At 37.1% G+C, this 22,229-nt stretch overlaps 1 protein-coding gene across 1 annotated transcript in view; it reads right to left on the minus strand.

Moving 5' to 3' along the window:
- Nucleotides 1-22,229, minus strand: part of Grm8 (glutamate metabotropic receptor 8) — an 870,036-nt gene that overhangs the window by 79,149 nt on the left and 768,658 nt on the right. Inside the window, exon 9 of the mRNA XM_052173334.1 lies at nucleotides 16,412-17,347. Within this exon, the coding sequence (XP_052029294.1) occupies nucleotides 16,412-17,347 (936 nt within the window). The remainder of the gene's footprint in view (nucleotides 1-16,411; nucleotides 17,348-22,229) is intronic.

Here is a 22,229-nt window from a genome sequence, read left to right on the forward strand (position 1 = left end):
GTTTGGGCATATAAAAAGAATCAGGTTAAGTAGTGACTATTATAAATACAATAGGTTTTGTGTTTTCCATAGACAAATTTCACAATTTAGATTTAAGGGTCGATTTCAGATTTCACTGTTGTTTTGTTCCAGATCCTTTCTTTAAACATGGAAAGGACAGAGCTCAGGAACACAGAGCAGCAGGCTTGGGCAAGTCTGCCTAGCAGAAGCTATGCTAATGATGAGCACTTCAAGGGAAGGATACTGGGAGAGAGGCCAAAATCAGGGGCAAGTTGAACAGAAGGAAGATGAGATAAGAAGACAAAGAATCAAGAAGGCTAAAAGCAGCATGGCTTCTCAGAATTTATACACGGGGAAGATATAAAACCCAGGGTGCCAGACAAATGTGTGCATGTGCTGTGTATAAAAATGATAAAGAATAAGCAAAGCAGATAACCAAGTATTATGACTCATTTTGCAAATGTGCTCTATAGTCATGTGGTACTGACTGCCTCTACTCATAGCTGCTTCTCTTGCCACTATCTGGAGAACAGTTTTGCCTTCTGATTGTACTTATTTTGTGCATTGGCAATGTTGGTTCTTAATAATAATTAGCCAGTATCACCAAGTGCTCAATAAAGAGATATTTGATTGGTCATTTTAACCCTAAGAGAGTGTTTATTTAAAGAAAGAGCAGAGCTATGGTGATAACCTCCTGACTGATGTACTAAATACTTTCAGAGTTTTGATGACAAGCAAATAGTTTCCAATACTATTTTCAGTTCAAAGGAGATGAAAACTTTAGAGAGGAAAATGCTGGCAAGAGAAATCTCTAATAGCTAAAACTGCTTGAAAGTATGAAATCTACTGCAGTTATATGTGTGCAGGAGTGCATGAGAGTGTGTCTATGTGATTTTACATGCATATATGAGTGTGTGGTTGAAATCACTGAAATTTTTGAATTATAAAGTTGTTTAATAAACACTAGTAATAGACTGGATTGTTGCACTGGGTCTCACCCACTAGATGAAGAGTCTCAGACAAGTAAAAACTGTTGAGAAAGGAAGAATTAGCATTCCCCAGAAATGAGGAAGCCAAATGATTATATAATCCCAAATGTTTAATGACTGACTTAGGGTTTACCGCTGTGAGCAGACACCATGACCAAGGCACGTCTTATAAAGGAAAACATCTAACTGGGTCCACCTTACAGATTTAGAGGTTCAGTCCATTATCATCAAGATAGGATAGCTTAACCATGCTCCCATGCTAAGCAGGTATGGTTCAGGCAAAGCTGAGAGTTCTATATCTTCATCTGAAGGCTATTAGTAGAAGGCAGCTAGGATGAGGGTCCTAAGCCCATGTTCACAGTGACACAACTTCTCCAACAAGGCCATACCTTCTAATAGTGCCAGTCCCTGGGCCTAGACTATACAAACCATTCACATAAACAATACTAAGACTCAAAAGTGTATTTTATATACTTATATATACATATACACATACACATACACACACACATATATATATATGTATATATGACAATATATATAACAATAATAGTTAAAGAATTAGAGGTCATGAATTAAAAGAAATAAGGAGGTTATGGTAGGCTTTTGGGGGAAGGATTAAAGAAGTAATTATATTTTAATTAAATAAAAATGACAGTAACCTAATTTATTTAAAGCCAATAAAAATGCAAACCTATAATTGGTTGATTTTACTTATTGGTTTAGAACTAACATGTTCACAGAGTTCAGGGAGTCTTCCAGAAGGTAAATTTTTCAAATTACCTTAAGGGATCATTTATGCCACTCTAAAAAGGTAATTTTAAAAAAGATAATAAGAAAGTTAGATTTATATGTACAACATGGCAAAATTATATAAAAAGTAAAAACACTGGAAAGAAAAGTTGAAATTGAATACATTTGGCAAGGGCAAATGGAGAGAGTTAAGATGACCCTAAAGTTTGCCTAACCTCATTTAATATTAAAGTTTTTTAAATGAAAACAATACTATCTATTTACATGTGATTCATCATTTAGAAATAATTTGACTGCCTTTTATTGTAAATAAGGTTTTTATTTTCATAGAGCATATTATAATCACAGTTTCTACTCCCCATCTCCTTCCAGATTATCCCTTCCTACCCACCCATCCAACTCCATGGTTTCATTACTTTTCTCTCTAGAAATAAACAGACAAATACAAGTAACAAATAACCAGTTTCAAAAAGAAAAAACACAAGAAACACACACACACAGACACACACACACACACACACAAACCCATATTAAAAAATAAACCTACAACCTCAATATACAAGCAAAGATCCAATAAGAGATAAAACTTGTAACTTGTTTATTTTGAGGTTTTGGGCTAACATCTGCTTATTAGTGACTGCATATCATGTGTGCTCTTTTGTGACTGGGTTGCCTCGCTCAGGATGACACTTTCTAGTTCCATCCATTTGCCTAAGAATTTCATAAATTCATTGTTTTTTAATAGCGCAATAGTACTCCATTGTGTATATATACCATAGTTTCTGTATCCATTCCTCTGTTGAGGGACATCTGGGCTCTTTCCATCTTCTGGCTGTTATAAATAAGGCAGCTATGAACATAGTGGAGCATGTGTCCTTATTACATGTAGGAGCATCTTCTGGGTATATGCCCAGGAGTGGTATAGCTGGGTCCACTGGTAGTACTATGTCTAATTTTGTGAGGAATCTTCAAACTGATTTTCAGAGTGGTTTTACCAGCTTAAGAAGGAGGATTTAAGTGAGGGTGCTTCAGTTCCTCTAAGAAACTGAACAAAATAGCCACAGGAGCAATAAGGGAGACAATGTGTGGAGCAGAGACTGAAGTAAAGGCCACTCAGAGCCTGCCCTACCTGGGGATTCATCCTATAAACAATCAACAAACCCCGACACTACTATGGACAACAAGAAGTGTTTACCAAAAAGAGCATGCCACAGTTGTCTCTGGAGGATCCAAAGGCAGATGCTAACAACCAACTATTGGACTGGGCATGGGGTCCCCAATTGAGGAGCTGGAGGATAGTCCAGAGGAGCTGAAGGGGTTTACAGCCCCATGGGAAGACAATGATTTCAGCCACCCAGATGCACCCAGACTCCCAGGGACTGAACCATCAACGAAGGGGCACACATGGTTCCAGCCAAAAATGTGGCAGAGGAAGGCCTTGTTGGGCATCAGTGGGAGGAATGGTCCTTGATCAGGTAAGGGTTCAACAGAGGATCCAACAAAGAGAAACCGAGTCGGGGGAGGGAGTGTGTTGGGTGGAGAGGCATATAAGCGGAGGCAGGGGGAAAGAGGAAGGGGGATGGGTTGAGGGTCTTAGGGGAGAGGGGATATCTGGAAAGGTTTTATCATTGGCAATGTACATGAAGACGATATTCAATAAAAAAATAAATTAAAAAATGATAAGAGATAAGAAAATAAAGCAATATGTGGGAAAAATAATCTATAAAACTACCACTGAGTTCATTTTGTATTAGCCATCTACTTATGGCCATGGAGCCTACATCTAGGTGTGGTTTTTATACCCACTGTGACTCCACTGGGGAAAATAAGCTTTTCTTTGTAATCAATTGTCTTTTTAAGATAGCTTCTTTGGATTGGATGTGGATTCATTTTCAATTCCCTGTCTCAGCACTAGGACCAAGTCAGGCTTGAACCTACACAGGCCCAGTATTTCAACTGTTAGGATTTCCTTTCAAGGACAAGAAAATGGTTTGGTAGATAAGAGCACTTACTATCTGTAGACCTATAAAACCTTCATGGTGGGAGTAGAGAACCAACTCATGCAAGTTGTCTTCTGACCTCTACATGACCCCCAACACAGACAACAAGTACATTTAAAGACAATTTAACATTTATTTCATTATTTAGTAGTGACATTTATTCAAAATCACAATCCAAATGGTATTCTTTATGAAGTGTAACTTGGCTTTTATTCATGAAAACTGTGTTTACCTGGTTTCCAGGTTATAATCTCAAATAAGCCTCTCTATTCCTTGCTAGATGCAGTACTAAGAAACTGAAAAGAACTGTTTCCCAGTACAATAATAAGAAAAAATTTAAAGGTCCTTAGATGTAGCATTTGACTACCATAAGTGAGGCTTAAGGTTCTATCTTCCTGCCAAAAAGAATTGTTTTCTTTATCTTAGCCAAGACTAAAAGGAAACCTCCGCTCCTTCTGAAGCAGAACTAGATATAACACTTGCTTCTGCCCAGATAAGCTTTGCCATCTCATGTGCACGAACAGCCTGTACACTGGAAGCACCAGGCCCTGTTTAGTCTTCTGTTCCCAATTCAATCTGAAATGTGTCCAAACATATCTTTCCTGCATTTCTTCAATAAACATATTTTACTTTTCCTTATCTTTGCGTGTTCAATTCATACAATTCATCAAGGTTGGAGAAATCTTACACATATTTATACTGAGACTCTCTTCATGCTATGAGTGATTTATATACATTCAAACCCCTGGTAAATAGCATACAAACTTGGCAGAACTTCTTTCATGGTATGGCTCGGAATTATTGGCACCCTTATATTACTTTATAGGTCATCATCATGTAACTTATTACCCACACTGGGAAATACCTTTTCAAAGTAAATGGTGTACTATTGGCAGGGTAAATAGGACCATATCCTCATCCAGCCCTCTTGTGACTATTCCAAACTCAGCAAAGTCTCTCCCAGGTTTTGCAAGCAATATCTGTCTTTTCCTTTCCTGAATATTTAAATCCAGTATTGCCACAGTCCAGGAGGCAATTTTCATCTATTGTTCTCCCTACGTACCCCCATGTACTTTAATTTTGCCTCTTTTTTCATGAGACTTGCTTCATTCTTCTAAAGGACACACCATTTCCCTCCCTCTCCCATCTCTGGCCTCACAATTTCTATCATACTCTCTGCATCGTATAAGGGACCTGGGTGCTTCATGCTCACTGCTCTTGATGCTAAGAAACCTGACCACAGCTTCTTAATCTTTTCTTCATTTTCCTTAAACCAATCAACAGAGCAAAATTGTATACACATGCAAAATATTTAACAAATATTTATGGCAAAGTGCAGTTACCAGTTGTCTGCTAACATAATTCAAAATTCTTTGTGCGTACATCTATCTATAAGATTTCATAAAGTATAGGAAGCATTAAAGTGTCCTAATATGAGAGTGCATATTCAGGTTGCTTTACAAAAGACTTTTAGATCTTCATTTAGTTCCTACTGCATACAATTATTGTTGTGTCATATGAGTTAAGCAATTAAATTAGTCAAACAAATGAAACCTTCCCATTACCCATCTTTTATCATTCTATGAAACTGATAATCTTGAATAATGTTTCATTTTTCATTTTCCCTTTACAGAGAGTACAATTATGCATCTGATGCTACCTATTAGCTAATAATAGATAAGGTGGGTGATAGGAACTGACATACGTTGTATTTCCCTTACACATTTCCTTTTCTCATTCTTCGTTTTTGTTTTTTGGGTTTTTTTGTTTTGCTTTTTGTTTGTTTGTTTGTTTGTTTGTTTTTGAAGCAAGCTCTTACTATGTAACTCTGGCTGGCCTATATAATCCAGGCTGGCTTGGAACTCATTGAGATCGGTCTGACTCTGTTTCCTATTTGCTGGGATTAAAGTTGTGCACCACCACACAGAGTAAGAGTACTTCTTCAATTTTCAGTTATACAACAATATTTGGAATACAGAATTAATGAAGTTTAGCTTCATTCAAGTAAATAAATTTCTATTCTATGTTTTGTCTCCACGTTCAGGTTACTTTTAACAATGTAAGGACATTATCCACTGTGATTGCCTTTAATAGCTGCTAAATAGTATTTACTTGAGACTCATGCAAAAAGCATAATTAGATATGTAGAGAAAAGGTAAGCATAATTATTAAAATTCTGCCATTTTAGCCTGGCTTTGTGGCACATTTGTGGAATCTCAGACATTTGGTAAGAGGCACAAGACTATTTCTCTAGCACATTTGTTTTGGTTTCCCATGTCTAGGGTTTTTCTTGTTCTATGGTGGGTATCCTATACCAAAACATATGGGTAAATATCAATTATCCTCTAGGTTCTGTCTGAGAATACTGAATGTTAAAATTCAAATATATTCTAAACTACTTCTGTGAATTTTCTCCTTTGGAATTAGTTATTCTTTTTGATTTGTGTTGCAGTCCTACATAATTGTACTATTGGTTTTCTTCAATCTCAATAAGCCACGACTATTGATGCATAATTATGATTGCCAGGTCAGGCTAATTGAGAAAGATTACCAATAGAGGTCTTTTTCTTTGCTCAGGATGGATGGATATGAACTTATGACTTGACTGTTTTTCCTGGCTATGATGGCTTGTATGTGCTAGGCCGAGGTAGTGGCACTATTAGGTGTACCCTTGTTGGAGTAGGTGATGACTCTGGGCATGGGTTTTAGACTCTCATCCTAGCTACCTGGAAGCCAGTCTTTTGCTATCTCCCTTCAGAACAAGAGGTGGAACTCTCAGCTCCTCCAACTCCACATCTGCCTGGATGCTGCCATGCTTCTGCCTTGATAATAATGGACTGAACCTCCGAATCTGTACGCCAGCCTCAATTAAATGTCATCCTTATAAGAGGTGCCTTGGTCATGGTTTCTGTTCACAGCAGTAAAACCCTAACTATGACACTGACTGATTTATTTTTGAAAGATAAGTATACTAGCAAGCAAGAACTAGGTACTTAAGGCAGGAGGAATACATTCTAGCCATTGCAAAATGTTTCGGTTCTAGAGAAGTTAGGCTTTCTATACCATATTCCATCTGTGTCTGATATGAAAGTGTGGGACTGTGAAAGGCAACCTGGGTTCTGGCTGAGCTAGGCTTAACCTCCAGAGACCCTGCAGACTTTCTGCAAGAGATGGACCCATTGGCCATGCTCCCAGACACTAGACTCCTAACATGAGAGTCCTCAGATCTCCATGACTCTGTGGCCATCAGTCATGCAGGGCAATGCCCCGAGCCCCTGGTATTCTGTCTGGACTCCACCTGCACAGCCAGGCAGGCCCAGCCTACTATAAAAGGGGCTGATTGCTCCCTCCTCCCTCCCCCCCCCCTCTCTCTCCCCTCCTCTACAATAATCTCTAAAACCATGGACTGCATCCTCTCACCTGGACCCGCCATGCTGGAACAATGGGACTAGAGAGAGTCTAGTCTCTCACTGCAAAGCCTCCCAACATTCTCAGCCAAGGCTGCCACCAACCCAGGTCACCTGATGAGCGAGCTGCCTGAAGAGAAAGCTGCCCAAGCCAGCCAGTACATTCTCGTCCCTGCTGGACCCAGCCAGAGCTCTCCCCCTGCCCCTTTCCCTTCAGCCCTGGGCCAGAGTTCAGCCCAATGTACCCCCACGCTGTTCTCAGCTCTTCCTCAACATCCAAAAATGACCATGGTGTCCAAGACTGAGAACCTGTCATCCTCAACCTCCTTGAGGCTTGGGGACCCATGAGCTCTGCCCTGCTGGTTCCCTGGGGACCCCGTGGACTGCCCTTACCCATCCCCGGAGCAGGGTCCTGCGGCTTCTCACAGTTCAATGCCCACCCAGCCTTTCCATGGGGAAATGTGCAATCCATTTCCACATCTGCCTTACCCAGTGTCCTGAGCTCTGGGCCGGAGGCAGGACCCCATTTTTAATCCATATAAAAATGCTATACATCCTTCTCTTTCTCTGCACATTACTCACAGAAGATCACATCTGCCAGAAATGCTTTATTCTTCAAAAGTATATAACTTAAATATGCTCTCTCTCCTATCCAAGTACTAAGCAGGCCCGTCTCTGCTTAGCTTCTGAGATCAGACGAGATCTGGCGCATTCAGGGTGGTATGGCGCTTGGAATACCCAATATACAATTCACATATCAAATGATGCCCAAGAAGAAGGAAGGAGTGGCCCCCGGTCCTGGAAAAGCTCAGTGCAGCAGTGTCGGGAATATCAGGACAGGGAAGTGGGAAATGGGGGATTGGAGAACAGGGGGAGGGAAGAGGACTTATGGAACTTTCGGGGAGGGGGGACCCAGGAAAGGGAAACTCACTTGAAATGTAAATAAAGAATATATCGAATAAAAAAAAAGAATACTCCCTCTCCTTACACTGAGGTTGGAATAGAAAGCAGAAATTAGGGGGTCACTATTCTGAAATAAATACCTTTGCATATTTATATGAGGGTAGCCATAGCATTTTCAGGTTGTTGGCTGATTTTCCAGTGAGAAATAGTGTAGGACTTCCTTTATAATAAACAGTCTTGGATTATATAAGGTGCAGAAGGAAAAGAATGTTGAGTTTTTATTTTCATTCATTCATTTAAATATTTGGATATATATGATTTACATACAATTTACTTAGGTGGAATTTATATTAACACTTGATTAAATATTTTTCACAATTTAAGGGTGAGTGATATTAATCTATATGATACACAATTTACATGTTTTTAATTTCACTACATAAAATTTTATTATGTTTTTAGCCCAAAGTATCTATTTGCTTGTCATCTCTCTTTCTAGCATTGGGTATGCTTCCATAAAACTCAAGTCTCTTCTGAGTCATAGAAAAGGCAACTTGAATTTTAGAGAAGTAAATTCTCTATTACAGTCCCTATTATTAAGGGTTTAGGTATCATTAACACTTTATCAATAGAGATAAAAATATCTTTTAAAATGACAAATTTCTAGGTATTCTGAAAGAAAGCCATAGTCTATATATTCTGAAAAAAAAATAATAATTAAATCTAGTATTATAGAGCTTTAACACATATCAATAACTGTGATTTTGACCGCCCCAGATGTAATGGTCTAGCTCATGAAGACATTTGTGTCCAAAGGTAGCACAATCAAACTGCTATATGGTTTATCAGGAGAGAGGTCAACAAACAGGTGCAGACATCCAGAGAAGATATTCTTCATTATATTCTGTTAACTCTCTTCCCTCAAAAGGACACATGTGTCTCTAAGGACCTCTGGTCAGAGCTGCCTATCCTGCAGCTTTCTCCATTGACATCCAGGCTTTTCGGATACTGGTAATCCAGATTCTGTAAGCTCTTTACTTATGTGGGCTATTCTATAGAGCAGATATTTTATTACTAATCAGAGAGATCTCTCTCACAACCCCACTTAAATCTGTTCACATTTCCAGTTGCAGCATAAACATTTTGGCATCCGCTCTCTGAAACCACAGAACTTTCCTGCACAATTTTTTGCTAAATATTTGAAGCCAGTTATACATTGGCTTCTTCTTCTTGATACAGATTAATGTCTCTCTAATATCCCTCTTTCACTGATGTATTTATGTAACTATACTCAGAAGCATATGTTTGACAAAATACTTTTGGTTTATGTATAAATGGCTAAAGAAATTGAGATTAATCGTTTGCTTAAGTCGAATACGATCCTTGACTTCCATTTATTTTAATACTTCAGTCATTAAACAAATATTTTAAGACTGTTTCAGACTTGTCATTATGTGTGTTTAGAATACTATGGTAAGAAAAACCAAGTAAGTTTCATTCTCTGTCTCTATGGATGATACCTTAATGATGCTAATACCCAGCATTGATGCAATGCTTACTGTGCACTAAGTACACATGACTCACTATTGTATAACTCTCAAAATCGAGGATAAGGTATGTATTAGTCTTAAAAACTAGTAAAACAAGAGCATGCTTTTTTTTAAGTAAACCATCATCCCATCCTTTCCCAGAATATATAAACTTAAATGGATTCTGGATTAAAATTAAGAATGAACAATGATGGAATGTGATTGTAGTAGAGCTGACTTTGTAGTACTGGTGGACCTCACTCCTATCAGTGGCGGTGTGAACTCTTGCTTATATATTCTTAGTTCACTTGGCATATCCAGAAATTAATCCAAGGCATTGATTCTCCAGCTTGTGCACTTCCTTTTAGTCATATCATCCATATATTTCCTTACCCCTGCACTCTTCTTACTCTGCACAGTGAGCTAGATACATGGAAAGTGTAATGACGAAGGAAAATGCCCAAAGTAGAAAATTGCTATAATGCTTCTCCTTTGCTTGTGAATTTTACATAGACAGAAGTACAACTGTTAACATCCCTTTCTAATCTTTTGGTTTAAATATTTAATAGCTCTACTTCAAGTATAAATGAAAGTTGTGGAAGGCCAGTTTAAACATTCAGGATAAAGAGAGGAAGGTAGCAAGGTGTGGTGTTAGCAATTGGGGTCAGTGATAACATCAGCTATTGCCCCACCATACACTACCTCCACTGAGAACGGCAGGTGATATACAGAGTCAGCATTGGTAGTGCTGACAGAAGCAAAACTTACTTATCTAGGGCTGGTACTCTCTGTGACTGACAAGACACTCTGGATGCTTTTAACTCCTTGGGGTCAGTAAGAAGAAAAAAAGTAAAAAAAAAAAAAAAGTAAATTCGTACAATCACATACAATAACTTAGGAGATGAAGCAAAGCAGGTTCTAATAAGGAAGTTCCAACAAGAAAATTTCAATTTTAACAATTTCACACATACAATAATTCATATATATATATGTGTGTATATGCATGTATACACACATACATATATAGATACAAACAAACATATATACATATATAGATATATATTTTATGGATATACCAAAGCTCTAATAAGCAAGTTCTAATAACTATCTTTTCCTTCCTACTAAGTTCTCTATGTAATAAAAAATTACCTCACAGAAAAAAATGTACACAAGAGGGAGTTACAGCAAGATTGTCAATAATGAGTTCAAATTGGTTGCTTTATGTGTACTTCATTCTATAAACTCATTATAAGCTCTAAGCAATAGTTTTATGTGTTCATGTTCTTGTTTTATCATGACGCACAACTATGGCTTCAACCTTGGACCTGACCTAGAATGAATGATTTTTGCCTTGATCATAAATCTGTCTCAAGCCTATTTCTCTTCCTAGTGCAATCTACATGTTTGTCAAATATGAAAGTTCATTGTATTCCTATTTATGCACCCTTTACTTAACATTCAATGAAGGGGCACATTCTATTCTGGATTTCAACTTTATTATATATTTCTGTCAAAATAACTAAAGCCATCTCTTTAAGCTTTCTATCAATTATGCTAACTTCCTAAAATTATTTGAATCAAATAAGGGATTCTATAAAATCATAAATTCATCTCAACAGCATTATTTTAGGAAAGTTCATCTCAGTGTTGATCTGCTGGAAATTTGCCCAATAGGGAAATACCCAGGAATCAATCATAACAGACTTTTGGCAGAACGGATCTTTCTTTGCCAATCATACCATGTCAGATGTATGAGGACTATATCTGTGAAAAACATGAAACAGCATATCACCAGCAAAAAGCAATCCTGAGAGAAAGCCTCTGGGGCCATGGCTTTCCAGGGTCCATCCATTGTGGCCATGCAAAATAATGGGCCATCTCTTGAATGCTTACCTACTGCAGTTCCTCCTGCATGGCACTCTCCATAAAGCAACAAAATCTTTTTGAGGAATATATGTGGTCAATCATTTGAGTAGCAAAAATTCTAACAAAATGTGTAATGATGATCACAGGAAGAGGTATATAAACAACTCAAATTACTCACTAACTAATAAATCCTAAGCAATTATTTATATTATTATATTGCCATTATTGCACAAGTTATAATATCCACTCATTTAACAAGCGCTTACTGAGAATATAATACATGAAGAACACTATCTGGGAATGTATTTATTCAGATATATATCTTATAGGGCAGCATTGACAGATGAGAAAAGCAAATGAGAGTGGAGTTACTAGATGACAGGGATGAAGGTGATGCTGGATCTTTAACTTGAGGTATGATATAGATGCTGTGCATGGCCAGGGTAGAAAAGCTGGTTCAGATGTACTAATTTCACATGTAGGACATTTTCTTTGGCAGTTGTGGCAGATTGTTTGTTTGTGCATTTGTTTGATTAACAGTGCTATATATTTTTTGTGTAAACTCAGCACAAGCTAAAGTCATCTGAGAAGCAGAAGCCTCAATAAGAAAATGCCCCCCATAATACTGGGCTTCAGGCAAGACTGTAGGACATTTTCTTAATTCTATTACTGATTAATAACAGGGGGCCAAGCCCATTATAGGTAGTGCCATCCCTGACCTGGTGGTCCTGAATCTATAAGAAAGCAGTTGAACAAGACATGGGGAGAAAACCAGTAAAAGCAATACCCCTTCATGATCTCTACATCAGTTCCTCCTTCCAGGTTCTTGCTTTGTTTGATCTCCTGCCTGAAATCCTCTGATGATTAAGAGCAATATGGAAGTGTAAGCTAAATAAACCCTTTTCTCCCCAACTTTTGTTCAGTGCTTCAACAGAGCCATAGAAAACCTAAGATACTGGCTTTTAGCTTTATATTTTTTTACTCTAACATTGCTTTATTTTGTTTTTCCATCTAATACTGTAGCCGAAATACTGTATTCCTTGATGTCTGACAGTGTCATAACCATTGTCTGGTTGTCTGAAGCTTATGAGCCCAATTAGGAAAGATAAAATGTCTTTAAGATATTTCTGCCACCCTATCAGTTGCAAACAACCACTAACAATTGATTTTTTTTCCCGAATGCATGTTAATGATTTTAAATACTGTTTTGTCTTTTTGGAACAATTATGTGAGTTTGTTTATATCTATGGAATCCCTTGGTAATTCTATATTTCCTTTAAACTTATTCTCCATAAGGAAAGGGAAAATGTTTATCTAAAATTTAGCAGAATTCAGAAGTATGAGCAAATTAAATAATTACAAATGTAAAGAAAAAACAGACGGAGAAGTTAAATGGTGCTTGGTATGAAAGCAGGCATGATGCAAAGAGTTCTCAGTCTTTATGGTTCTTCTCTAAGTGCTCTTTGTATAACTGAGAACATGGTGGTATAAAAATGATTGAGAAATATCTATACAGATCACTCACCTATCTTTACTTTTGTTTCTTACTTCTTAGCATTTCAGAGAGAGTTGCATGGTTCAACAATTTTTCTGCCACAGACACTAACTCTCAGACAGTATGATGATATCCACATTGGGAGTGTGTATCATCCTCAATGTTTTCCTCCTGCTATTTTCTCGGTTACAAATTTGGTGTTCTAATGCATAGTTACAGGATGCATAGTTATTTGCTTTCTCATCTCAAACATGACCCCTCACCATCTTCCTTGCCCTTGAGTCTGGCATCTTACTGGCCTGGCAGGCATCAAGAACACATGGGCTGAAAGCCAAACTGATCCTTACAAGGACGTGGGGAGAGCCAGACTGACATGGATTCAATAATTAGCACAATGCCAGACATGATACTCAATAAGGAGCTGCTGAATTAATGGATGTGTGTGTTGCCTGGCTGTTGTAAATGCTTCAAGTTGATAACCTGGGCTAATTGGGTGAGCATTATAAATGAAAATGAAGGAGTGATCAGCTCTTCCTCCTGCCAAGTCAATAAACCTGTTTAAAGACTTATTTTAGAGATAGAATGTTTCGTTCATTTTTAATATTCATGCCAGTAGCTTTAACAATGTTATAAACACTCTCAAGCATTTCATCTATTATTGTGAATAACAAAAGATACTTTGAAAGAAAAGCAGACAGTAAATTTTAAGGTAACTTTTAGGACAGCACATAATTCTATTACATAAAGTACCTCAGTGGCAAAGACTATTTATGATCCAATAGCTCTTGCTGCAGTGACAGTCTAAATTCTGCAACCCAGAGACTAAATGATGCATTTCTATAACATTTTGAAAATCCCAACAGTTATTACTTATTATTGAGTTCTTCAGACTGTCTCACATTTAATCACATCATAAATACAAAATAAATTCCAGTTAGCATATTTTGTATTTGTTTTACAATTTGTTATTAAGCCATACTTTTATTCCACAAAGCTAAGAAAGAAAAACATAAATTGGCTAACCGTATTCAACCATGTCTCTAAAGGCATGGATATGTCCATACTCATAAAAGTAAATACAACTCAAAACTTTAAAATAGATATACACCTCTCACAGGCTCAGCACCACAGCAGACAGCCTCTATTCCCTGGTATTTCTATCTTCGTTGCACCTTCAAATCTTTATTGCTGCTCTTTAGGAAACAGTTACAAACATTGAGCCTTACTGTATAGGAAGAAAGTATTTTATTTTAAATTTTTTTTAAGAATGTTATATAGATATGCAACGAAGTGTGATAATATCTATGATGGCATTACTCCTTCTTATTCTTCCTAGGTCGCTTACCCAACAAATGACTTTCCCAGTGTGTACCCCTTTCTTCTTTAAAAACAAACAAATAGCACTAAGTCATTTCATGCTACCCATATGTAAATGGATGTGTACTTTTCCCACTAGAGTATGGCAGTCTATATCAGTACTACAGTCCCCAAAAAGAATGACTTTTTTCCCTCGAGGCTGTCAACTGACAATAGCTCCTCAGTTATGCTAATACATCATGAGCTCCTCTCTGGGAGAGAACACTTTAATAACTCTTAAGTCCTACTAAGAACTCAAATTTAAAATACTGTGGTGTTGAAAAGAACCTTGATATAGGATGACAATTTTATTTATTTTAAGACTGAAGCACTGAATTCTCAAAAAAAAAAGCCCCAATATATTCACAGCAGCATTTAACATTCCCATCAGTAGAAGATATTGTATGAAAAATAATAAATTTTGAAAAATGTAAGAGAAGAGGCAGAATAACAAGTTAGACTGGACAGAAGATATCCTCTATTTCAGAAACTTATTGTCCACCAGAAGCAAAGAAGACATATTGCGATGGACTTCTGTAGGTAACACAACAAACAGGAAAATGTTTCAACACCAAGTGCATATAACAAGTGCTTACATAGTTGTTTCTATTAATGTATATATTTGGACACTTTCAAATTCTGAAGACATAATATATCCTAAACTAAACCAAAAAATCAAACTAAACACTGGTCTTTGCGATAGCTATTTTCCAGTTCATACATTCTCCCCAGTTATAAGTTTAATTCTAATATATATCTATCTTTCTATGCTGAAATACATCCTTTCAACACTAAGGGTCTACCCGTAATTGTCTTACTTTTAACTCCCCTCTTCATGTTTGGTCCCATATCAAATGTCTGTGGCCTCCACAAAGCCAGGACATGAGGATAGTGTTGGGTGTCACCAATCCATGGCAAGTTCATGCTAATCATCAGAATATTCTAAGGTTCTTTTTTTTCCCCCTTCCAAACATTGCTGAAGACCACATTGATCCAGTGATGACTGGGTAATCAACCCAATCAGCTCACTGTCCCACATGGTGAGCCTTCCAATGTAACTCTGTGGAGATTTTAAGTTACATAGACTCTCACCTGGATCTTTATAGCCTCAGGAATATAATTTCCCATGATAGCTGATGTTTTTCTAATGAAGGAAAGTGGGCAGATGTTTAAGTCCTCTCTTTGGCAGATCTGTCTTACATACACATTAAGGATGAAGGATTATCCCTATGGAAATATAATATCACCTTGTTTGCTAACAGCTCCTTCATCCCACCTCCCAACTTGAGAACTCAGAGTTAACCTTGGTTCTCAACTTCCTCATGTGTGGAACTAAATGTTATCTACATCAGCAAATACCACATCTCATATGAAGACTTCCTTTACTATCAGTGTTTAATGTAGGAAAGTGTGAACTGAATATTAATGACAAAGGAAATTGCTTCGAAGGGCCCCACTGATCTTCACCTACAAATATAAACAACCTTTTATAATTGCCCATCGCTACCTTAATTGTCCATTATAATCATCTGTAAATGTAAAATTAATAAGAATTGGGCTTGGAAAGATGTGGTAAGTGGTTTTGAGTGTATTAACACATTTCATTGTCTTTGGGGTTTGGCTGCAGTACTATAAATTCTGTGCCTATGTTTGAAATCATAATTTTCAACGATGGCTTTTTCTCAGAGTTTCCACAGAACAGAAAAGATGTCATTTGCTTTGCAATGGGATCTCTCTGGGACAGCTCACCCCTGTGAATCCATCTGCCCTTTCTGCTTCTGTCTTTTAATTAACATTTGGAAAACAGCAGTGACATTGTAGATAACAGGACTGGGAAAAGAGACCTAGAAAGTGATGTGAAGTCTGTCAATCTTCATTCTTGCCAAAGAGCATGCAATAGTGTTACTCCGGGAAGGGGCAGGGCAGGGGAATCATTCATAGGCCATACATACTCAGTGTCACACACACACACACACACACACACAGACACACACACACACACACACTACTTGAAAGATTATAAATGAACTATTAGTAGTTAAACTAATTTTCAAATAAGTTAAATTGAAATAAATCCAGGGAAAAGTTGTCAAACGGATTTCCTGCTGCTTACCTTTTCTGCTGACTGGGCTGTACCAAAAAAGATGGGGATGAAAGCTAACCAAATGATGCACGTGGTGTACATGGTAAATCCAATAGGTTTGGCTTCATTGAACGTCTCTGGGACCCCTCTGGTTTTAATGGCATAAACAGTACAAGTGACCATCAGGAGGATACTGTATCCCAGTGAACAAATGAGTGACAGATCGGAAATGTCACACTTGAGCACTCCCCTGGCATTCTCAGGATCCAGTGTTCGCTGTTCTCCATAGTCAATGATGGTGTGGGGGGGATCCACGACAAACCACACAAACACTCCAAGGAGCTGTACAGAGATGAGGCTGAAGGTGATCACGAGCTGGGATGCTGGGCTGATAAACTTAGGTGCTGTGACAGATTTCTTCCCTTGCTCGAATATTCGGTGGATACGGTTTGTTTTGGTCAAAAGTGCTGCATAGCTGAAACACATACCAAGTCCCAGGAAGATCCGTCGGAAGGAGCAGATGATTGTGTCTGGTGCTGCTATCATCAAAAAGGTGATCGAGTAACAGAGAAAAATCCCCGTAAGAAGCACATAACTAAGTTCCCTCCCAGAAGCTCTCACAATAGGTGTGTCGTTGTAGCGGACAAAGGTCACAATCACAAAGGTGGTGGCAATGATTCCCAATATTGCTATGAACACAGGTACCACGGCCCAGGGTGAATGCCACTCCAACTTGATGATGGGAATCCTCTGGCAACCTGTGCGGTTGATGTTTGGTCTCTGATCCAAAGGGCAGAGTTCACAGGACAGTTCATCCACCTGGTAGTTATAACCCTCACAGCGCTCACAGTGCCAGCAGCAAGGGACGCCTTTCACGGTTTTCTTCCTCTCCCCAGGCTTGCACGGCAGGCTGCAGACGGATGCTGGGCGGATGTGCTCTCTATTAGCCCACTGCATGGCCTCCACCTGTGGGCATAAAAAATTAATGAGCCTTCCATTTTTCCCCATTTATAATATCCTAATCCCAGCCACAGGTTTGTAATAAATCACAGAATGCTGACGGTCCAAATACAGTTTACCATAATAAGAGTCCCATTTCTTTCCCTGATATTGACTTTATAAAAGTGTTAAATGATTGGGTCCAATCAATCATTTGGATCATCAACTAGATGGTATCATCACTTTTCACCTACCTTTTCATAGCTGACCACTACGATACTAAAGAACGATTTATTGGCCCAAACAATTTTAATATGAAAGCTTTAAAATTAAATAAGAGGGATAAAAAACAAAATAAAACAAAAATATTCCCATAGAAAGTTATTTTAAATCTAATCACAAATATAAATGTCAAAATATTTCAAATACTGGATTAAGACACTAAGCATAACAACAATGATTACTGTCTTTCTAAAATGGTTAGGGAAATTCAGAGGATACCCTGTTGATCTTGAAAGAAAATGACAGGAGTTCATCTCTGCCTTCTCCTTTGCTCATGGATATAATAAAATTTGTATGCTAGGCATGCACTGAGGTATATATGTTAGATAAAGGAGTTAAAAATAATGTTTACTACTGAATGCATGTAATCTTAAATGCAGCAAAAAGCAACGAAATCAGTGCCAAATAAGGATATGAATGGGAATAGAAATGGCATCACAATGCAGAGATGTGAACATGAGAAGGCAAAGGTGAGAGTGGGGCATTTGGAAGCCTTGGAGGAGCACATAGAAACACAAAATTTAATTCGCCAAGACCCATTTCATTGACAGTCTACAAGAATTACTATACCCTACTGTCATCGTCTTCTCAGACGGCCCCACATGCCCTCTGCTCCTTGAATCTGAGCACCCAGGTGCTTCATTCTCTCTCTGAAACGAGTGACCTATTTAAACAATGCCGTGTTCATGGGACGATAATCATGGCTGCTGAAGTTCGGCCATAAAAGTCACCTTTAACCTCTGCTTTGCCTTTGCTTGTTTCCCCCATGCTCAAGGAACCACCACCACAGAGTCCTGGAAGTTCTCAAGCAGGCTCGAGGTAAAGTGTGCAGGACTTTTGTAGCTACATGAAGTAGTTGTCATATTCTAGAAAGTAACTGCTTGCCTCAGTCGAGCCCTCAGATTGCTTTAGCTCTTGCTTGCATCTTGACTTGTGGAAATCACTAAACTTGAAGACCCCAGCTAAGCTCTTTCTGAATTCTCATGTTTAAAACTAATGTAAGGTAATAAGCACTTATTGTTTCTATACTTTTGGCTATATATATGTTACATATAAGTGTGTTTTATGTTTTGAATGAATAACACACATATACATATAATACATGTTGAATATATTTACCCCATTACTCCCTCTGGCCCCTCTCATACTTATCCTCTTCTTTCCAACTCTCTCATCTTCTACTTTCAAAGCTTTTGTTTGTTTAGGAAATCCTTTACGTTTAGTTATAAGTGATAACCCTATGAATTTTGGATTTATTTTTACACAGCAATAAAAAATTAATGTAGCTCAAATTAAATTTGCGCAGTCTGTAGCCACCATAACTCTAACATCAGCCTAGTAATGCATAGGGAGGGTAAACCCAGTAACAGCAGTCCTGTATCTTAATGTTACAAAGCATGCAATTTCAGCCTCACTCCCCTGCGGCTTTTAAGGTTGCCTTGTTTTGAGGATGAGGTGATTGAGGCTATTATTATCCAAAATGAATTAGGATAAATTTCTTCATTAAATATTCTTTGAATACTTGAGGTCAGGAATTGCAGTCCCTAGTCCGGAAATCCAGCACTTGCTGGGGATACCTGAATGTGCTCAAGGTAAAGAATTTAAATGCCTTAGTTCAAACATCCTCTCTTCGGAAAGGTGATGTTTCTTCAAGTGTCCCAAGGTCAAAATAAACTATCAGAGCCATCCAGTCCTGCTTCCCATGAAGTGAGACTAACTCTTTCACAACTCTATTAATTTTCTATTAAATTTTAATGATGTATAAGAGATATTTATTTATTTGGAGGGATTCAGTAAGACAGAAGAATCTTGAATAAAAATCATGAGTAAGAACTTTGTAAAAAAAAAAAGGAAAGAAAAAGAAAATATTCTATTTAGTGGGTGAAATAGTTCTTTTAGACAATCATGGACTTATGATAATGTACAATTGAAGGTTACATTTCAGAGACAATTATATAGACCTAACTAGAAATTTGTCCAAGGCATCTAGAAATTTATTATAGTCTAATGCAAAAAAATAAATTAAAGCTAATGAAAGAGTATCAGAAACATTAAACTTTACTATCAACAGGGGAAAATGGTCATTTATCACTGCATGTTTGTTAGGTTGGCACTCAACATGCTTTGATTTATTTCAAAGGATAAAAGATGTGCTCACAAAAATTTTGGCTGCAATCAGCACTAAAATGTCATTTAGGTTGAAAATAATTTCTCTAAGCTTCATCTGAAATGAACCAATGAAAATTATTTTTCTGTAAATGATCAATAAAATCATAAGAATATGGACTATAGCAAAACATCGTGGCTCGTAAAAGCAATCTCAGAACTGGAGAATCTGAGACGGCAGAATGCCATGAGTGTCAAGCCTGGGTAAATAGTGAACCCTAACTGGGCTAGCCAGGACTGTAGAGTGAGACTTTGTCTCAAACACACAACAAATAAACAAACTAGCAATAACAACTGTCCTGGTGCAACAGTGGCAGGAACATCATGAGGAGGACCAACTACTTTTGGTTTAGACTTAAGTCCCATATCATAAGATAAAGCCCATTATTGACATTATTGTTAGGCTAAGACCTATGATTTGACAGGTTGTTGGCACTAGTGGAAAAATTACTCAAATTATTTAGGTAAATAGATACAGTGTTAAACCATCTCCTAATGACTTATTATTTACTCATAGATTAATGTATCTTTAAACTCTGACAAAATATAACATATCATTATGGTAAAGGTCCTAAATTATAACACAGGAAGGAATAGACCTCAGTATAATAAAGGATATAGATCAGACCCATAGCCAATATCATCACTATTTGGTAAAACTTGAAGTAATCTTCCTAAACTCAAGACTAAGAAAGGGCTATCTACCATTTCCATCCTTGTTTTAAATTTATAGGTTATAAGCCTTTACTAGATCAGTAATGCCAGAGAAGGAAATTAAAGGATATAAATAGGAAAATAAGTCAAATTATTATTTGCAGGTGATATACTATTACATATAAGAGATCCTTATAATTTTACCAGAAAACTTCTAGAAATGAACAATATGTTCAGCAAAGTGTCAGGAGATAAAGATCAGCTTTTCTATATACTAATAAGAAGTGTGTTGAGAAAGTCAGCATGTACACAATTCCATCCATGATAGCCTCAAAATAGATATAGGAATAAACTTAAGGAGATAAGCATACACTATAACATAAAATTCAAATCTCTGAAGAAAGAAATTGCAGTAGATACTAGAAGAAGAAATTGTAGTTTTTCAATATATTTCAGATAATTAAAATGCAACAGAACTAAACAAAAAATAGGGTGCTATGAAGATATGAATTAGCACTAAGGAGACTGATGGAGCACCCGAGTTTGGCTCCCAGCACCCACCTGGAAATTCTCATATAACTGTAACTCTAGTTTCAGAGATTCTGACTCCTAGTTTTGCCTATCTGAACACATATGGTGCACAGACATACATCCAGGCAAAGCACTAATATACATAAAATAAAACTAAATAATGTTTGTTTAAAAGACAATTGAAAATGAAAATGAGAATTAGAATGATATTGTTTGTTGCAGCATTGAAATTAAAATGCTTGGAAATAAGCCTATCTAAAGCAGTATGAGATTTATTCATTAAAACTATTAAACATTATTAAAAATAAAACTAAATCCATTTAAAGAAATACCATGCTCACTGAAAATGTTACCTACTATTACTGAGATGATAATACTTCAATTTTTTTTACAAACAATCCTCTGTACAAATTGATCAGTGGGTCCAAATTTTCATATCCAGAAATCTAGTAAAAGCAAAAATAATATTGAAAATGACAAAGTTGGCATTTACATTGATGTTTTAAAAATATTTTTATGCATTTAACCTCTATATGTTTATGCGCACTGCGTGCATGCCTGGTGCAAGCAGATTCCAGGAAATGATATTGGGTGCTCTGTAGATGGAGTTACAGGCAGTTGTGAGCTGCCACTTGGACCCTGAAAAGAGTCTACAAATTGTCTGGAAGGGCACAAAGTTCTCTTACCCATTGAGCCATCACTTTATCCCATGAAAACTGATTTCGAATTTTATTGCCAAAGACATATGGTACTGGTGTAACAGTAAACAACATAGTAGAAAAGAAATAATAATTTAGAAATAAATTCATGCATCTGTGGACAATTAATTTTTGAATATGTTAAGACTAATGGGCATTTGCATTCAAGAGAGTGAGACCCAGAACACACTAATTAAAAATGCTCACCCATATTTGGATCAGGTTTAACTCAGTCTTCCACTTTTGAGTAAGTTATGTGCTTTACATCATCATAGTAATAAGAATGGTGGTCCAGACTTGAAACACTCTCAGTATAGCAAAAATAAATAGTCACAGTAGGCACATACTACCACATCTAATATGTGATCCATCACTAACTTACATAACCATGTGTAACCTTGATCTCGGGTGCCACCAAGGTAATGGGGAGTTATTATGTGTCAAACTACCTTAGTACTTATAACATTGCTAAATAAAATTCTAATGGCTTGTAATTATGTACTAATTTGGTTGGTTTTAATTTTTATAAAGTAATGTGTTTTTAAAATTGTAGGTTATAACCTGGGAATAATTTAAAA

Source organism: Apodemus sylvaticus, chromosome 2 (genome assembly GCF_947179515.1).
Source record: "Apodemus sylvaticus chromosome 2, mApoSyl1.1, whole genome shotgun sequence".
In the NCBI taxonomy this organism is placed as follows: Eukaryota; Metazoa; Chordata; class Mammalia; order Rodentia; family Muridae; genus Apodemus; species Apodemus sylvaticus.